The sequence below is a fragment of the Pyxicephalus adspersus genome, chromosome 1 (assembly GCF_032062135.1).
Source record: "Pyxicephalus adspersus chromosome 1, UCB_Pads_2.0, whole genome shotgun sequence".
Lineage (NCBI taxonomy): Eukaryota > Metazoa > Chordata > Amphibia > Anura > Pyxicephalidae > Pyxicephalus > Pyxicephalus adspersus.
This window is the reverse complement of record NC_092858.1, coordinates 138294336-138314103: the sequence shown is the minus strand read 5'-3', so window position 1 is coordinate 138314103 and position 19768 is coordinate 138294336. Positions and strand designations below refer to the sequence as shown.

The following is a 19768-nucleotide window of genomic DNA, read 5'->3' as shown; positions in this document are numbered from 1 at the left end:
CTTCAAGTATGTGCATTGTCTAAAAAAAACATGCTAGTTATAGTATAGCAAGTCAGGACAACCTATAATTACAGCGCACTTATCAACTGCATAGGGAAGCATCAATTTTCCTGGCCAAACTAATATTTATGTGACTGCAGCCCATCCATTAAACAGGATCACTTTGATATCCCTGCTTCCTGGTGAATAAATAGATTTAACCTTACTTTTGTCATTTTGATGCTTCCATTTATCTAACATGGCAGCTTTAACTGAAGCATAAACTATAGCTGTGCCATCTATTGCTGTACAGATGTGGATTATTATATATATAAGATAGGGATATAGTCTCCCCTCAGTAATATACAGGATTTAAATAACGCCAATGAATTACACAGTCCTGTACATTAAATAGGGGTTGCAAATGACCGACAGATACAGACAGTGACACAGAAGGAGAGGACCCTGCCCCGAAGAGCTTACAATCTGGGAGGTGGGGCCAGTATCACATAATAGGAGGGGAGAATAATAAATCTGCAAAACTTTGAATGTATTTTATGCTTCACATTTATAGTATAACATTTCTTTTATTCTCTTCTATAGGTTCTGATGCTGAGGGGATTGAAGCTGTTTGTGAACATGCAGTGTAAAATCCAGCAGTACATCCATGCTTGGCATGACCCAACAGTACAGGCTGCAGTGGTGGGGGATGCAAAGTCCCCAGCACTTGCCTTCTAATCCAAGCTTCCAGATCCTCCCTCAGCCATCAAGGTCATTTTCCACCCTTTTCATCTCCGCAGAGTCTGTGCAGCTGCTGACTTAGTCCACAACATCTGTCCATGTGAGTCTACACTTCCGGCTTCTGAGCTCTGCTGAAAAAATGTCCAGATCGTGTAGTTGATTCTCCAAGCATATTGGTTACATGCAACGTTACTGTGCCAAGGATTTAGGGGCTTGGAAAATTAGGGGATGGGCAGGTTAACTAGGCAAATCTGCCTTATTTAAAATAATAAAAAAAAAGTGTTGTAATCCACAAGACTTTGCTCTTGGTAGATGGTGTGGAGAGATGCTTTGATGACATGGAAATAAGGCTGATTTGGACGGGCTTGGAGTAACAGATGCTATTCTCCAGACTAATGTAATGGGCTAAACATTTTCTCAGGCAGTGTGTGACTGTCCAGCTGTTGAACTACAAGCTACACCTGTGAATGACTCCAGTAGAATTTCTCAATGTTTTAGACTTGTTGAGCCTTTAAAATCTTTGTTTAAAGAGACTGTCAGGGAAAAAGTGTGAGTATGTGTTCAGACAGGGAAAAGACTGTAGTGGTGGTTGGGGTAGTGTCCTGAACTGCACATAACTGCAGTGGGTGTCCAATTATCAGGACTTTTTGACACGCAAAGTTCTAACATTTCCAGGCAGCAGCTATGCACATTATTGTTCACTCATCTCCATGATGAGACGCCTCCCTGGACAAATGGGCATGCAGTAGGAAAGGGCAAGCAGGCTTTGGTATCATTGGAAACTACTACAACTTTGTCATCAGGATAGACCAAGATTTTACCATGACCAAAAGGTTTTGATGGCTGTTGTGGGTATTAGTACTTCATGGTGCATACAGGGTGGATACTTGTTCCACTTTTCAACTTTCTATTCCTGACAAAGTCTCTAAAACTGGTATCATTATTACTGATTTTGAACTGATAGCTTGGTAGCGTTTCAAAACTTTTATTTTATTTTTATTTTTTAATTGGGGACTGAGGGGGGTCATACGGTCAGCAGAAGTGTCCTCCAATATTGAATCCATTTAGTATATTTTTGGCTTTATCACAAGCTATGTGCATTTCCCACAGTCTCCATGTTATCACTGTGTCTGCTAATCTTTGTATTGAATTGCTGTTGTACTGGACAATAATTATCTTCTCTGTCTTTGTTGCAGAATTTTCCTGTGATGTGATTAAGAGCTCCTTACATCTATACAATATCAAATAAACCTTGAAAAAGTGCCTGGAAAGCTCTTCTCCTATAGCAGTGCCAATCACAGGATCAATGACCTCCAAGCACTTCTCTGCAGCTCTTGATGAGATCATCGGAGTTCGAGTATGTTAAAGAAAGACCTGACCACTACCGGTCTGGATATTTGGCAAGACGTGTATAGCACAGCCTTGTTGATCTTCGGAGCATACCATCCATACTACCTGCCAAGATTAAAGCATTCCTCTGCCAGCATAATTCCAGTAAATGCAGCTGAACAGGCCAATCACCAGCCGTATTCATCTTTCATTCGAGTACAATGTACACTGTGCACCATACGGTTCACTGTAATCATAATTTGCACTTAGCGATTCACCTTGAAGACTGGACTCAATGCCATGTTTGGCCTTATACCCCGAATTCAGTGGGGTAAAACATTCACTTTGAAATGGCGGCTATTATTTTTTTGTAATGTACAGTTTCACTAGGAAATAATTGAGTTCTCACAGGTACCTAATATTACTAAAAGTGACTTCTCAGGTACTGCCAATACAAACCAAACACAAATCTAGAGACTGAAAAAAAGACCTTTGCTTTTTGTATGTCTCATCCTGAAAAAGGAAGATTGTAAGCTCTTGTGCCTCTTCAATGCCATGTACAGAATTGTATAATAAGATATGCTTTGTATATGTGTAAAAGTATTATATTTATATGAAAACACTGGTTCATTGAAGAACTAATGAAGCTAATTTTCCTATGGAATTGTGTTGTCCCACTCCTTGCTTTGGGTGCTGTTACTGCTGTGTGAAAAAAATCAATAGAAGTGTAACCAGAACCAAAAAAACAGAAAGGAACACAAGCCTATGTGAAATGTTGGAGAGGTTTCCACTGTGGGTCAAAGCAGCGGTTGCCAACCGGTGGTCCACAGACCTGGCCCGAGCCGTAGACCATGACCCCCGTACAGATCCCAGGTTTAGGGAAGTGGGCGTGTTATGTCTCTGGGCACAACCCGATCGCAGGCTTAGATCTGCGATGGGAGAATGGGCAGGCCTTGTTGTACGAATCCCCCAGATTTCATTTAATTTAATCGTTGACCCAAAACAGATATTCAGCAAGTGAACCTGGAGCTCCTGATGTGCATGCTTGTCCCCTAGTACATAATTGCTAGGAGAAGCTAGCTCCTAGCAATTAACCTCCCTGGCGGTATTCCCGAGTGTGGCTCGGGGTTAATTTTCAGTACCAAAGGCAGTAATCCCCGAGCCCCACTCGGAGTGACATTGTAGGAAGCTTACCTGGTCCCCACGAGCCCACAGAATCCTCTGATGATGCCTGCCTGGCATCTGTGCCCCCTGGCCTCCCATCCCTGGCAGGATCAATAGGACGTGTGAATGTGCCGGGGAGCTGCGCTGGGTGGCATAACCTGACGGGAAATTAAGAACAGTGTACCGCATTGACATTCAAAATGACTGACCTAGTCAGAGCGCCAGGGAGGTTAAGATCGGACAGCTGCCTAGTGCACAGAAATAAAAAGGGGTGCAAAATCTTTTAGGATAATGAAAACATATGTTTTTTTTTATGGTACATGCCATGTAAAGGAGAAAAGGATTATTATAATGGATGCCAAATGGTGAAAAGTAAGTGTGCTGTATATCTTTTCTTTTGTAATTATTAAGCTCCTGATTGGGCCCCTCTGCTATGTTAGTCACAAACTCCAGAAATGTTGAAAGTATGTCTCATGGATGGGCAATGGTAGCCTCCATATTGCTTCTCTTACAGATTTCCTTAAGACACTTTGTTCATCCAGGACCAAGTGACGGTCTTTTCTTTGCCAACCTTTCCTCCAACCCACTTACTTTCTCTGGGCCCCTGCACAGTTCTGTTACTCCAAAGCTGAAAGTACAACCTTGAATGAGCCAAAAATAAATTGTGTATAAATTGCAAAGGTCTGAATGAGGTCTAAATAGCTCCTCGGGTGCAATGTTTCCTAAAACTAGGGCATTATTAACCTGGGTAATGTCTCTAGGTTACACAGAGAATGTTTCCTGCAGCAGATGGAGACCACCACAGAACAGGAGATTTATAACAACTACACCATAAAACAGCTGTTTTCAGAGAACCTTCATCTTGGAAGCACAAGAAATGTGCAGCTGGTTTGGGAAAGCTTTTAACGCTTTGATTGCCATGTACATGTCCCCCCTGTCATTGATGTAGGAAACAAATCATAATAATCAGAGGGTTAAATAGCTGCACTCAAGTCTGTGCATAAGTTTGCCATGTTGAAGTATGGCCTCTGTAAACTTTCAAAATGCTCCAAATTGCTACATAGCAACTCAAATACTAGCCTAAACTCAACAGGCACCCCACCCCCATCACCATATACATCTATTGCTAAATGCATCAGCATGCTTTGTGCGCACATTTATATTCAGGTTACTCAACCTGTGCCAACTCACACTGCCAATGCAGCACAGCACAATGTATGTGTATTCTGGGTTGTATCTTCTGCATTGATGATTGAATGTGTTTTTATTGCATTGATGCAGGTTAGAGGTTTTGCTAAAAATGAATGGGAGCACCACAAAACATGCAGTGTATGTGCAATGGGTGAAGGTACATGGGTGTTGATGCGGCTAAAGACTTTGTACACAGATTTTTGTCATTGAAAACAATCTTTGGTGAGGGCGGAATGAATGAGTGTACACACAGTGCTGTTCTCTATGAAGAGGGGCAAATAAACAAGTGCCACCCCATTGTTCTCTCCTCCATAGGAAGGTATGATGGTTGTTTGCTGATGGAACAGGACCAGGACAGATCAGTGAATGAGGTCAGCTGCACACGCTAGATTTTCATTTGAGGCAAACTATCCTGACCATCATCTAGTGTGTGGACGTAGACTTTGGCTTGGTGCTACATGGCTGATCTTTGATAGTAAGGGATGTAACCATTTGTTGGTAGTTCTCGTATTTTCAGCAAACCAAGCAATTGACTTGGCTGCTGGGATACCTGGCAAATGCTGGCTTGCAACTTAGTGTATTCAGAAAAGAAGATTGCAAACAGGCAGTAAGCATGTTTTGTTGTGGAAGGGACATCGCGTAGCTCTTATAAATGAAGCCAAGCTTCAGGAATTAAAATAAGTATGAGTTTGTCAGATCTTTATTTTGCTCTGTGACCCTACTGAGGATATTTCCGATCCCTGTGATACCTGTACATGAAATGGGACACAGAGTCCCAGGGAGACAGGTAACAAAACACACCAGTAAAATATTGTCCGATTTATTATTTTTTGTAGCACTTTGTTTTATTAGTGTTACTAATGAAAAGATTTTTCATCCCCTCATAATAGCATGAAGAGGGTAAATCTTCTGATTATGCTTTGATAGACCTATTTGTTCCCAACAGCAGTTCTCGCCTTTCTTTGCACTATGCAGAATACATGAGAAATATTTATTTGGCTGGATATGGTTTCTGCTTGGTAAGGTTTTTAATGTGTGCCAATGGCCACAAAGTGGGACAAAAAAAACATCAAATTAGACACCTGATGTCTGAGACATCCTGCATAAAACGCTACAAGGAAGCAGAATGAAAAAAAAATAACATTGCCTATTCTGGGTTGTACAAAGTTAATTGCATTGTCTTTATTCTAAAACTTTCTGTTAAATTCATAAATTGCTTTATTGAAAGGTGCACAATAAAAAAGAGCAGAAAGGGGCTTCATGTGTGAATATCTAAAAAAAATAATTCTTCCAAATGTGATATTTCAGATAAACAATGCTTTAAAGGTAAATTAACCTGTAAAAGAGGTATTATAGACCATTGATGACCATCTGAAAGTGCAAGTTGTTTCTGACCTCACATATGTCAGATTTCCCTATCTTCAGCCACGTTTCAGGTTGGTGAGTCTGAGACTTTTTTATTTTATTTTTTTGCAACTGCTACCTGAATTTGACTTTGTACCAGCCTCCAAATTCAGCAATGCTCCAACTGAGAACCAATTGAGTGTGTTGGAACTGAATGTGTTAACAAGGAATTTACTGATAGGGCAAGGAGCAAATGAGTAGATATAAAGTAAGGTCCATAATTATTTGGACACTCACACAAGTTTTGTTGTTTTTAGCTGTTTTGAAACATTTTCTAATTAGTTTTATAATATGGGCATACAGTGCAGACTCCCATCTTTAATCTGAGGGTATCCACATCTTTATTGAAGGAAGGGTTTAGGTTTTACAGCTCTTTACTATGTACCACCCTCTTTTTAAAGGAACCCAAAGTAATTGGACAATTGACTCCAATCCTATATAACTTTTGTTATTTCATCATCAATCACATATAAGACCCGGAGTTGATTCCAGGTGTTATCTGTACTTGGACGACTTTGCTTTGAACTGTATTCGCTTCACCATGTGGTCAAAGCAGCTCTCCATGCAGGTGAAGCCGACCATCTTTGGGCTGTGAAAACAGAAAAAAAAAAAACATCAGAGATATCGCAAGAATGTTAGGAGTGGCAAAGTCTTTAAACTCAAAAAGGCCAGAATGTCAATGATAGACAACAATGGTGAATGATCGCAAGATTTCCATGGTTAAGAAAAACCCCTTCACAGCATCCAGCCAGTGATCACTGTCCTGGAGGTAGTCATATCAATATCAAGTCTACTATAAAGAGAAGACTTCATGAAAGCAAATACAGAGGATTCACCACAAGGTGAAAACCACTCTTGAAGAATAGAAGGCCCTGAAGAATAGAAAGGCCGGATTGGACTTTGTTAGAAAACATCTAAAAAAGCACAGTTCTGGAACAGTGTTCTTTGGACGGATGAAACTAAGATCAACCTTTACCAGAATGATGGTAGGAAAAAGGTATGGAGAATGCTTGGAACAGCTCATGATCCAAAGCACACTATGCCATCTGTAAACGGTGGAGGCAGTGTGGCATGCATGGCTGCCAGTGGTACTGGGTCAGTAGTGTTTATTGATGATGTAACAGAAGACAGAAGCAGGCGGATGAGTTCTGAGGTGTACTGAGACATACTGTCTGCCAAAATCCAAATTTAGTTGATTGGATGGATGCTTCTCAATCCAGATAGCCCAGGAGTTTAATAAAGCAAAAAAAATGTAATATTCTCCATATGGCTAGTCAGTCACCTGATCTCAACCCAACCAAGCATGCCTTTCACTTGCTGAGGACCAAACTTCAGACAGACCCACAAACAACTATAAGACCTGACAAAGCATTGAAATGGAGAAAACCCAGTATCTGGTGATATCTATGGGTTCAAGACCTCAAGCGTTTGTTGCCTGCAAAGGATTTTTAACAAAGTATTAAAACTGGGGATTTATTTAAGGGTATTTATTTTCATGATACATGAACAGCCATGTTCGTTTGAAAATGACAGATCAGGAACAACCAATTTTCCTTCCTATGTAGGAGAGCACAACGGGGTGCCACTCTCGTTTCTGTCTGCCCCTTTTCTCCATTCTTTTTCAATCCTTTTCACTGGAAATAATTACAGAGAATCATTTCAATGACAATCCTTTGACGTCTATCAGACATCTGTAAGGGCTTTGATACTTGGATTTCACATTACAGCTAGTCACCAAGCATTTTCAAAAGAGAGAATTTTGCATTGGCCACCTAACTATTTTCGGAGTACAGTTCTCCTTTAAGGCACATTGCCTACTTTTAGTAGAGAAAAGAAGATATTACAAATGTGTTCTTGGACAGCATTGCAGTGTTAAATACTTGAATTAGCATGCTCATTTTTCCTTTCCAGATTTTACAAAGCATTAAATTGTCTTCAAGCTGCTTGCACACTGCTGTATTTGAGCTTTCCAGATTTAATAGCATTTTTCAGGGACATTTTTTTCTGCTCTTATCATAACGCATAATCCTCCACAATTAACTGTTTGCCTATCTCTCTTTATCTCTTTTTAACTTGGGACTTTAAACCGGAGATCATGGTTTAACTAAGGTTTCTGAGCACACATTACACAGTACTGTTTAGAGACTGTTCTTTTGATCTTGGCTTGGAGGCTTTCAGCACGTGTGCAGTGTGAATCCAAACCCCAAACATAGAGATTTCTTAGGTATATCCATATATTACAATACAATAGTACATTGCACTCACTTTAATCACTTCGCTTTTGTTTGTAGTATAGTACATGTTTTTTAATTATTATAAACTTTCACTCACTTTAATCACTTCGCTTTTGTTTGTAGTATAGTACATGTTTTTTAATTATTATATAATGCTGAACTGATAAGCATTGAAGGGCAATATACCAGGATTTGTGTAGTAAATGAGGGCTGGAATTACATCTCATTGCACAACACAACACATACTGCTCTATATTCTAACATGCCACACAACCCCACTGCAACATTTGCATCTGAAAGTTAAGGTGCATGGTAGTGCATTGTATATGTGTATTAGAGTGCATTGACCAGTTAGTTTCAGCACTCCGCACATATGAAGTGTATTACCGTGAGCCCTATTACAGATCACAGAAGTATTGGATGAATGGGAAGGGGGAAAGGACGTGAAGCATTTTTTTTTTACACTTTCTTGCACTAAAACCTAAATTCTATTGCATATAAATAAAATCCTATTATTATGTATGGCAGACTCATATCTAAGGTCAGTAATTTTTTTTTCCCTACAGCGCTATAGTCCTGTTAAAATCTGCCCATCTGCACAATGCATATTGCCATGCCTCTAAATAAAAACGTATTTTTGCTAGGAAAATAGGGCTGGAATAATTTGCAATAGGGACACATCAATAAAAGTCAGGTCATGCTCTTCTAAAATATATATATATATATATTTATTTATATATACCCAAAGCATTTTTTGGATTGAATAGGGAAAGATCAGCATCCCTGGCATTGTATTTTGCTCTATTAGAGAGGTTTACCCTTACATCCTTTTCTGGGGCGATAAACCTGACTAGACAGGAAATGAGGGAAAATCTGCACTAGGGCAACACAACAATAAAAAGCAAACAGAAGTTGTTGCATTCTCGTAATAGAAAAAAAACTTTTGATTCTGTTAAATGTTTTCCTTTCCTGTCCTGAGGCGACAACCTTTTTTCTATAGAGTGTGAAAGCATCTTTCCAGCATAGCTTTTTACTGCAATAAAACTTGATGTGAGTTTCAAAGCTTTCACGCTCCATCCAAAACAAAGTTGTGGATATACCTACACTTTAACTGTCATCAAAACAATCATTTCAGATGACAGTAATTGAAAGCCTGTACTAAGCATTCCTTTCATTTCCTTTGGTATGGAATAATATCCCAACAGACACAAATAAATAAAATAGGTAAGGTTACGTATTTTTGTGGTTTACCTGTAATGGATGCCCACTCACATTGGCTTTCTGAGAAGGCAGCCAACCACAAGCCCTTATTATTGCAATATATTAAAAACATGGCTCATCCTGAAACCACCATAAATAGATTTTATGACATGTACCAGCATCACTACACCACTACACACCGAGTGTGATTTCACAAGCAGATCCATTACACATTTTATCCAAGAACAGAATATGCACTAATCTCTCATTTGTCATTTCTGATGCAATATGACAACTAAAATGCCCGGGGGCAGCAAAAGTATCTGCAGCAACACAAAAGAGCTTCAGGAAACCCGGCTCACTTTATAAGTAAAAGCTGGCGAGAAATAATTGGATAGCTTTTGGTAGTTTTTTATGACAAATTAGCTCCAGGTCAGAGAGTAACCCAGACTATGGGGTCCTTAAACCTGTCCAAAGGTAGCAATGTATCCATTTACCAGCCCTGGTGATGGCAGCGTCTTAAATGCTGTCATTTTAGTTGTATTCCGTTCCAAATGAGTATTTGTACTAATTTAAGGAAAAATAGAAACTATATACCTTCTCTTATATAAATGCTGGCCATTCAGTATCATTGGTCTCTTCTCAATACCTCTCAGCACACCAAACATTATGGCCCTATACACAGTGATTCATGGTGCCATTCCGTGTGCTGCCATTTGTTTACAATGGTACCCCAATGCACATGCACACAGCAAAACACCACCAGGATATTTTGGTTCATTACCAGTATTTTATTTTTAATGGCTACCTTAATAATAATTAGCAAAAAAAAAAAAAAAAGTTTATGCGTACCAGAACACAAGGTTTTCAAAGGTTTATGCTCAAAACAAATTCTTATTTTTGCTTTACCAGTGACTCTACCAGAGGCCATTAGCAAGCATGTGTCCCATGATCTGGTAATCAAATTTTTATTACAGATTAAAGACTCAAGAAGTGTTTAAATACCAATGCCACCTTTAGTACAGTTATTCTTGAAACATTGTGTCCCCGAAGCCACCGTCTGCCAATAACCTGCCCTCAATCTTCCCTCAATATCTTCACTGACAACTGCCTAGCCTCTCTACAGAAAGTATTCTAACCACAAATACAGTACATTTTCAACTGATTCCTGTTACAATTGTTTGGCCAACATATTGATAGAGTAAAGGTAAGTGTTATTAGAGTGAATTTAGAGGCCTGTGGGGGGGACAACATTTAAAGAATAACTACTAACCACACATAAGAGGCCCAGCTTTTGCACCTTTAAATCATATCAGCAATACCAGATCTCATATTTCTAGCCTGGTTCTTTTCACTAGATCTTTTATTTACATTGAGCTATTCTATTACATATGAAAGACAAAAAATATGTTAAAAAACGAATGAATGACATAGCCACAATTTTTAGTCATACCCACCCTGTCTTTATAGAATTATTTCCAGCCTTCTCAGTTCACAAGTTGAAATGCTTTTCTGTTGACTTGAGGATTTTTACATGCTTCAAACATCAAAGAACTGGCCTCATTCCTAGTATCAGTTACCATTTGTCTTAAGCTAGCTGTAAGGGAAACAGGAAGAAAGTTCTAAAGAAAAAAGGCTAAAAAGAAATCCAAACCCTTGGTGAAAAATGGATGTTAGCCTACACCAGCAGATTGATTCCCATTTCAGACTCCCTCTTAGGACAATGTGGCCACTGCTGTCTTCACACGCTGAGAACTTAAAGTTTCCAAGTTTATGGAAAAAAAATAAATACATTAAGATTATTATGCATAGTTGTACTTTGCACTATAATAAGAGTTTACAGCTAAAATAGACACATTCCCCTCCCAACAAATCCTTCCATACAGTTATTTTTTCAGTAAATTTCTTTTCTGACATGGTAAAACATAGAGACAAGGATTTTGTTCTAGTGCAATGACCACTATTTGTGATATAGAAGAAAAATATAAAGTAATTATTTTACACTGATTACCTTACAAGTATCTGTAATGAGGCTCTGCAGGGTTCAACCCAAAATGTATCAAGTATGTCTTAATTCCAGCCAGATAATATATGGTGTTCAATGCAAAATGTATTTCTGAAACAAGGTAACGATACAAATGATATCAAAGGTGACTCAGGTTCAACCCAAACTAACATCAATATTCTAAGGTAGTTGGCACATTTGCCTAGTCCATGCAAACATGTTTTTTGAATAGGGAATTGGTAGTTGATTAAAGACACACAATGTTTTGGACATTTTACAGTACTTAAAGCTTACCTAAACTTTGAATTTTTGCTTTACATAAAAGGGTAGACAAGCCTTTTATTTAAAGTAAACATTTTGTTTGTTTGTGTTTTTTTTTTAAACGCAACCCCGATTTTTTTAAATCTAGGCGATCAAGAATGAATGGAAGCGCAGAGCCTCACGGGTTACCTACATCACGCCGGGAGGCTCTTAGCTGCTCCTTCTGTACATGCCCGAGCACAGTGAGATCGGCAAGACTTTTCCTAATCTACGTCACCCAATCTCGTGTGAGATCCGGTGACACAGGAAGAAGAAGCCAGAAAAAAAGGCGGCGCCTGCCGCTCCCTCTGCGCCAAGCCAAAGACAGATACCAGGACGACGCGGGCCCTGATGGAAGAAACCTCCCAACGGATAGACTTACCTGCGGGATTGAAGGTAAGTGTGATTTTTTTTGTTTTGGGTTTACTTCTGGTTTAAGGGGTAAACTTTACTTTTGTACAATTATCCTTCATAAATCCTCACGTCAACATTCCACACATCCAAATTGTGGGGAACTTTCCAGATCAACACTGCAGGGAACCACACAAGTGCAACCGAAAACTTCCTACCAGTCCTGAAGGGTTAGATGAAACCCTATTCCGATGGAGAGTGTCTATTATTCCGCATAACACCAATCCACTATATCATTATTATTATTAAACAGTATTTATATAGCGCCATCATATTACGCAGCACTATATAAAAGCAATAGGATTTATCCATGCATTTGTAGAAGACTTTGGGAAGGGCTAGAAAAGTTTTCAGTGGTAAGTGTTCAAAAAGTAAAACTCCTGCGCCTCTTTCAGACTTACAGTTAAAAGCCACGCTGTTGGCTGCTCCCATCTACCCCAATTCAAACCTGTGGTTTTACCCTGCAGCTGTCGTGTCAACCACAGTTTAACTCCAACCCCACTCTTGAGGCTTGCTGCAGTTCACTGTTTTCAAGAAGTTGATGGACAAAAAGAAGCAACTGCGTTTAACTGTGTTCCAATGGAGCTGTTGTTGAACGCTGTTGCATTCAAGTCAATGGAAGCTGCTGACTGCTCAAGGCTGGTCAGAAAAATGTTACGTTTAGCAGCCGTATGCACGAAGTGGTTCCCAATGGAAGCTCCCAATCAGTTGAATGGAAGTAGCTGGGAGTGTGGTTGAGCCTGTAGCAGACTGCTGCGGTCAATCTTAAATTAGCCTAGTGGCCTACTGCCTACAGCTTCTGTAAAAATAAAAAATCTGAGAAAAAAAAAGAAATCATGGGGCATATATGACTTTATTTCCTTCTACACTTTTTAACTCTACAGTATTGTATTGGTTACCATGGACAATATTACATTTACTAAATACTAATGATTTTTATGGGTTACCAGAGCTCATTCCTGGACTCTTTCATTTGTTACCAGCAATATCTTAGAAACAAGATGTTTCTTAGTGTCGCCTAAGATAAGGATTTATCAGACTTATTTCTTTCTGTGAGCTCTCTAATTTTTCCTTTGTTTCAGCTTATGTTTTGGTTGCTGTTGATGTAATTACATTTGTTCCCTCTTGCCTTATAGAGCTATTGAGGCCAACTAATTGATTTACTTGAACTGATATGTTAAGCTAATTTTTTGCTGTAGGCTTCTATATTAGTCATTTCCTCCTTGCTGGCAGCTTTTAGTGCTGTGCTCTGTTACAACTCTTACATTTGCCCCCTTAGGTATTATATTAAGAGGAAACTCACACCTTGATGGCAGCTGTATATTACAATTGTCATACATGAACTCTGACAGCTTACCTGTAATTTGCATTAAAATTAAGCAACTTGGCCTGGAAAAATGTATGGAAAAGTGAGTTAGTCACCACTGAAATTATATCTAGAAATTTGAATCAACATGAAACAAACACATTATTGTGTATTTGCCATTGTGTGATATACACATATACTACACTAGAATATAATTATAAATATATTCATTCATACAGTTCATGTGTAAATTAGTGCCCCCTAGTGGTATAGCTGCAAACAGTGTATATAACTAGCACTATAGTAATATATAACTATGCCCTATGCATAACGATGACAAACAGTAAAAGAAACACAATTGTTCATAAATATATAGCAACATTATCCTGGTTGAAACTGCCTGTTACAATGTAAATGGGTCATTTAATGGATAGTTACATGCATGTAAATGTAAAGAAGATACTTATTCTACACATCTACATAATATTTATCTTTTTTATTACACCACTAAGAAACATCACAAAGTAGTCCTTATTTATAAGTAATCCGTATATCCTAAAAAGGATGACAAGTTGCTACTGCAATGTACTTGTGTAGCCGTATCTATAAGGAACTATTTGTTCCATTTATTTCATGACCACATTGACAAGCAAACCTAACAATTCAATCTTTAAAAGTTTTATTAGCAGGGATAAGCTACTAAAAATATCTCCTCTGTGGTTTTAGCCTATTCAGGTTCTCAACAAATTCTAAAATGTATTTGTAGCATGAAGTTAAATTTGCCAGTGTAGGAGACTATACAATCCTGCACAGCCAACCTAACCCCTATCACTAGTAATAAAATGAACAAAAGCACCAGGACTCTTCAGCAGCGTCTTGCTAATTGGTCTGTATTCTATTTAATTAATGAATGATAAGGATACTGTTAGCATCACATAAGAATCAACGCATTTCACATTCATGTTCTGGTGCATTTTATTACTATGAGGCCTGGCAGGGTCTAAGGAAACAGTGGAGTGGATTTTCCGTATATAGAACTGATAGCCAGATCTCCCTATTGGCAGCAGAGATTTAAGACTTCATATTGTTAATCCTTTGACAAACTCTTTGGTGACATGCACTTACAAAGATTATCATTAAGTCGATCATTTAATGTGACTTTTTAAAAATCACAAGCAAAATCCTTCTGTTCTGTTGATTTAAACTCTGATCCATCAAGTTTCCACATGTGTTGGCCAAGTGCTTGTAATTCAGATTGATTAAAAGATCTAATTTAAAGATCTGTTTAAATTTCTACAATATTAAATCATCATTTTTGGTATTATTAAGTTAAATGCTAAATAAGGAACAGTAGATTGCTTGCTCATGATTACTCCACCTTTAAATGTATCACAAAGCCAAAATTTTGTGACTTGGTAAGCGTAGGAAGTGCCAGCAATAATGTCTGATGTAACTACTTGCTTGTACAATTTAGATAACATCCCACAGACAAAGGGCTGTCATGGTCAGTTCCTCTTTTGTTAGAGTTGTTTCTGCAGATATCTAATGGCAGACCTCCATTTACCAGCATGTCTAGTACTGTTTCAATGTCAATACAAAATATCACCCTAGAAAATACTCAGCTGGTAACATACAATAATAAGGGCCCCTGCATATAAATTACCACCATGTACAAAATAACATGATATTCATAAACTGGTCTATGCTGGAAAGGTGTTCTTATATTACAAAATCAAAGCAGGTAGCAATATTACCCTGTGTAGCAAACTGATATAAAGAAATACATGAAAAAAAACTAAAAAAAAAACAATTGCAGCATATAAGGACTGGAATTTTTTTTTGGTTTGGGTTTAGATTATAGTTTATACTCCAAAGCATTATCAAAGATTAAACAAAATAATTTTTCAGATTTTTAGTGTTCACTTACATGACCACATGCTCCTGCCTCCTTATTCTTGCATTGCACTATTTTTGTCAATCAGAGTCTCAGTCGGGTGGGGTGATACAGGCAGTGCTGGGTTCTGGAGCAGCAGTTGTGGTTCTGCACTTGGCACCCCATTACCTCTCTGCATTGGGCACTGTCTGGCTTGGTCATTGTTGTTACAGTTGGACAGCCTTGCCTTAACCCATAAAATCATTCAAAAACATATGGCAAAATACAATACCCATCAATTTAAAAAGGGTATGCAATGTATATGTATCCCCTAAAAATTAATCTGAGTATAATTAATGTCAAAAGTAGACCAGGATCTAAATAATGTAATGAGCACCAATAATTAATAAAGTGCTAATAAATGTTTATTCAAAATTTTTGAAATTTAATAAAAGATATAAAAGTAGTCATAATATTTATATAAACAAAAAAAAAAAGTATGGAGTGAGCTCAGGCTCACTTTTTGGCGAACTGCAATTTTACTTAGCAGTGGGTTAAAGCAATCTTTTAAGTTCTGTGCATGTAAAAGCTACCAATGACTCCCATTGTAAGCAGAGGTCATCAAAAGACTACACATGTACAAGAACGCGTGTGGAGACTTCCGATTCACATGACATAATATCTATGTTTTATCCCTAATTAACATACCATAACTGGATAAAAAGTTGCATGCTATGATTAAAGGGAGCTAAATAACAGGGGAGACATTATTATAACATGGTATTATATAGGAGCGGCCAGGTGGAACTTCTGGAAACTAAAACAAAGCTTGAATACAGAAAAAAATCCAAAATATTAGCAGTTATGGTTTTTTTGGGAATTTTAAACACCTAGTTTTCATACTGGTAATTCTCAAATTACATTTATCAGCAACTATAGATCAGTAATACTGTTCACTATCCTGTGATGTACATGGTAACATGTCTGATGATGTACAATCATGTTCTCAATCTATTAAGATACACATAAACCTTTTTTGTTAGTTCTCAAGGCATTATCACTATTAGATAATGAAATATATAACATTTGTTGTCATTGTTTATAAATATTTTGTGAATTGTATCTATTGAAATATATATTAAGAATGAATAAAGTACAGGGGTGATAAACAAAACCCCAGCTTTTATAAAAACATAATGATTTGACATTCAAAGATGGATCAATAACAGGAACGTGCAAACATGCCCTTGAGACCTGTAATAAGTTTTTCAATGAATGCTGGACATTACTTTATTGTAAGACGTAAATCATTTTATCCTGGGGCCTAATCGTGTCTATTTAAAGCCAATGGTCTTTGAAGAAAACATCACAGGGCAGGATAGGTGACATAGCGGTTTTGGCAGAGCAATACAGAAAATAATGAGAGGCAATTTCTTTCTTTCTTGGTATGCGTTACTTAACATATTCAAAGAAACAACCATTTTAATGCATTGTTGCCTATGTTCCCAAAGTAAAAGCACCCTGGCTGCTTCTGGCAAATTCTATCTTTACTAGGTCACTGTGTGCTACTAGCATTTTTCTCGCCTCAGACATGGGAAGAACAAGGGAACTTGTCATTCTCCCCACCTGCGCTCACATTCATACTACTACAAAGACGAGCGCAGCACCAGAGGCTGAGATAACTCATACACTGTGGCCTGGAGACACCGGCTGCTCTCTTTGATGTTCATTTATGAGAATCCTATTCACATATGTAGATGTGTTCACATACAAAAATTACCAACGTGGCATTAGAAATATTTGCAGTGCAGAGGCAATGTTTTATTACAGTAAACTATGAAGAGTCAAATTATTATTTACAGTATAGTGGAACAAGGTCCAAATATACAGCTATGAGCTCTCGAACACCATTCTAATTTACATTAGGTTGTAAGGATGGGTTCTGTTCCTCAAGGTTACGGTGTATCCATAGTGGTGAGGGGGTAGAGCTCCCATCAACCTATATTGGTGCCTGTGTCCTCTACTGGGTAGATTCACCCTTACCATTTGTCCTTGTCACTGGTTACTTTATTAGGTAAACCCGTTCCACTGCTTGTTATTGCAAGTATCTAATCAGCCAATCACATGGCAGCAATGCATGTAGACAACCTGCTGAAGTTCAAATGGAGTATAATATTAGGGAAGAATGGTGAATTAGGCGATATTGAACATAGCATGGATGTTGGAGCCAGGCAGGCTGGTCTGTGTATTTCAGAAACTGCTCATCTGCTGGGATTATCAAACACAAACATCTACAGGTAGTCCCTGGGTTACAAATGAGATAGGGGCTGTAGGTTTGTTCTTCAGTTGAATTTGTAAGTCGGAACAGGTACATTATTTTAATAAATGCAATTAGGACAGATGTTTGTCTCAACATATTATTAGGCAGCGTGGTGTCAGTTACTGTATAAAATCCTCACTGTGAGTTAATCACAAACAAAGCAAAAAAAAAGGAAAAAAAAACTTTATGGAGCCTAGACATTCATTAACTTCTGGAGCAAGCTGTGCTTTAATATGTAAAAAGAAACAACTGCAGAGCTTGTCTTGGTCATTAAAGAGTTACAAGAGGTTAAGAAAAGCAAAAGACTTCTTCTGCAAGTCATGCAAACCACTCCCCCCCCCATCAAGCCTCTGTCCTGCACACGATCAAGCAGGGAAGCCCCATTTGTATCTAGGAGTCATCCGTATGTCGGATGTCCTTAACTCGAGGGCTCTCTGTATAGGGCTCAGAGAAAATTGTCAGAAAAAGGAAAAATATACAGTAAGCGTCAGTTCATTGGGTGAAACCGCCTTGTTGATGTCAGAGAAGAATGTTCAGACTGGTTGTGAGCTGACAGAAAGGCAATAGTAACTCAATTAACCATCATTACAATACTATGTGGGCACTGCCAGTACTTCTTCCAGATGTGGTTTAGCCAACTTTTGTGCCACGTGTATTCTAAGATTGTTCTGCAATACTGACAACACAGTGCCCTGATCCCCAGCAAGAACATTATAAGTATTTACCATAATCTAAACATTAAATATATAATGTTTGGGCTGTAAAATTGTAGGTGAAATGAAGTCCCAACAATTATGGCTGTTTTTTTCACATGTTATGTTCAGTAAGTTGGCCTGCATATTTGGTGACCTAATTTAAGACAACAGGAACTTTTTGTATTACTGGTTGGGTTTGCCATGGGCTCAGGAGCACCTTTCTTATATGTGATGTCAGAAATACAGTCACCGTATCCTAATTTGCCCACTGTTGCTAAAAGTATTCAAACTTTGGGTGACCTACATATCCAAAACAAGTAATTGAATATTTACTGGGTAATGGGTTTATCTAAAGCACTGTTATTACTGTTCTTAAGCCATTTGCTAGTCATTAAAAAAAAAATTAGACAATAGATATGATAAAAGCATTGAATCCAAGGTAAATCTATTGAAAACTAACACATTCCCAATTGATGTTTGATCACTATATTGACAGAACATTGATGGAGAATGCCCTTCTTTGCTCATCTTCTACCCCTTCTAACAGACTAATATAAATCAGTGGGGAGCACTCCTTAACAATCAGCAGCCAATGGGAATGTACCCAGCTGTTTACAGCAACACATGTCTGCCTGTATTTTCATAAACAGAAGAACTTATTGCCATTGGTTCCACATTGGTTTACATTGCTCTGTCAAAACAGGCGGACTCAAATGGGCTGGTTGTTATATATACAGCAGTTTTGCCAGGTAATTGTTTATATGATTGCCTGCTCATCCCAGGAGCCTTGTTCCATGCCTTGAGCATGTTAAATCCACCTAAACATGCATGTTCACATTAATTGCAAAAGTTAGCCAAAATATGGTAATTATTCAAAGTGATCTGGGAAGATTATTGTAGAAACTTTACCTACCTCTCTTCAAATAAACCTTATACAGTTTAGAACAGCAGCATTCAGGGATAAAGTTATTGGTTGCCACAACAAATGCCATTGTGCAATGGTATACCCTAAATAAATATACGCTGCTTATTGTCATGCCCTGAAGTATAACACCACTCCCAAGATTTTACTATACTAATAATCAGTAGCAGTAACATAAAGAAAACTCATAATGAACTCATTTACACATAAAGGACAGTCATCAATCAACGGGAGTATCATCTTTCTGCAACAAACCTTTGCTCTGTGCCGCCATGAAACTCTGCAATTTCCCACACCTGTCATTTGAGAATAAATGTGACTACACAAAGGATATGAAGTTTCCATATTACATGTCATGTGCCTCTAACTTAGAAGTGCTTAGTGAAAGGTGATTTAATATACGCTACTGTATGAACACTCCTCAATGATCCACAACTACAGTAGCAAACAGGTCCAGGCAGGCCAATGAAAAGATTTACCCCCATTTGATAACTGTAATATTTTTGACTGTACATGTTGTTCTGCAATGTTTACTATGTGGCCATGAAGCACAGTTTAGGATTCTACTGTTAAAAAATAAAAAAATATATGGCTAAAAAGTATGAAAGTGTATAATATGTGAATGTAGACTTTATTTTTTAGAATGTGATCAGCTATTCCAGTCCTCAAATGTACTTAAATTCTGGCAATAACT

The 19768-nt window shown here is 38.1% G+C and overlaps 1 protein-coding gene and 1 long non-coding RNA gene across 7 annotated transcripts in view; one reads left to right on the top strand and one right to left on the bottom strand.

Moving 5' to 3' along the window:
* Nucleotides 1-2713, top strand: part of RNF43 (ring finger protein 43) — a 31026-nt gene extending 28313 nt beyond the window's left edge. For both annotated transcript variants that reach the window (XM_072428539.1, XM_072428548.1), the window contains exons 9-10: nt 583-820; nt 1917-2713. In XM_072428539.1, coding sequence (XP_072284640.1) covers nt 583-629 — 47 coding nt within the window. In that variant the 3' untranslated portion in view covers nt 630-820; nt 1917-2713. The remainder of the gene's footprint in view (nt 1-582; nt 821-1916) is intronic.
* An 8011-nt stretch (nt 2714-10724) lies between these two features.
* LOC140342360 (uncharacterized) overlaps nt 10725-19768 on the bottom strand; it is a 29604-nt gene continuing 20560 nt past the window's right edge. For all 5 annotated transcript variants that reach the window (XR_011923063.1, XR_011923058.1, XR_011923061.1 and 2 more), the window contains 3 exons: nt 13316-13347; nt 10925-11358; nt 10725-10839 (listed from right to left, as the gene is read on the bottom strand). This is a non-coding gene — a long non-coding RNA (uncharacterized lncRNA). The remainder of the gene's footprint in view (nt 10840-10924; nt 11359-13315; nt 13348-19768) is intronic.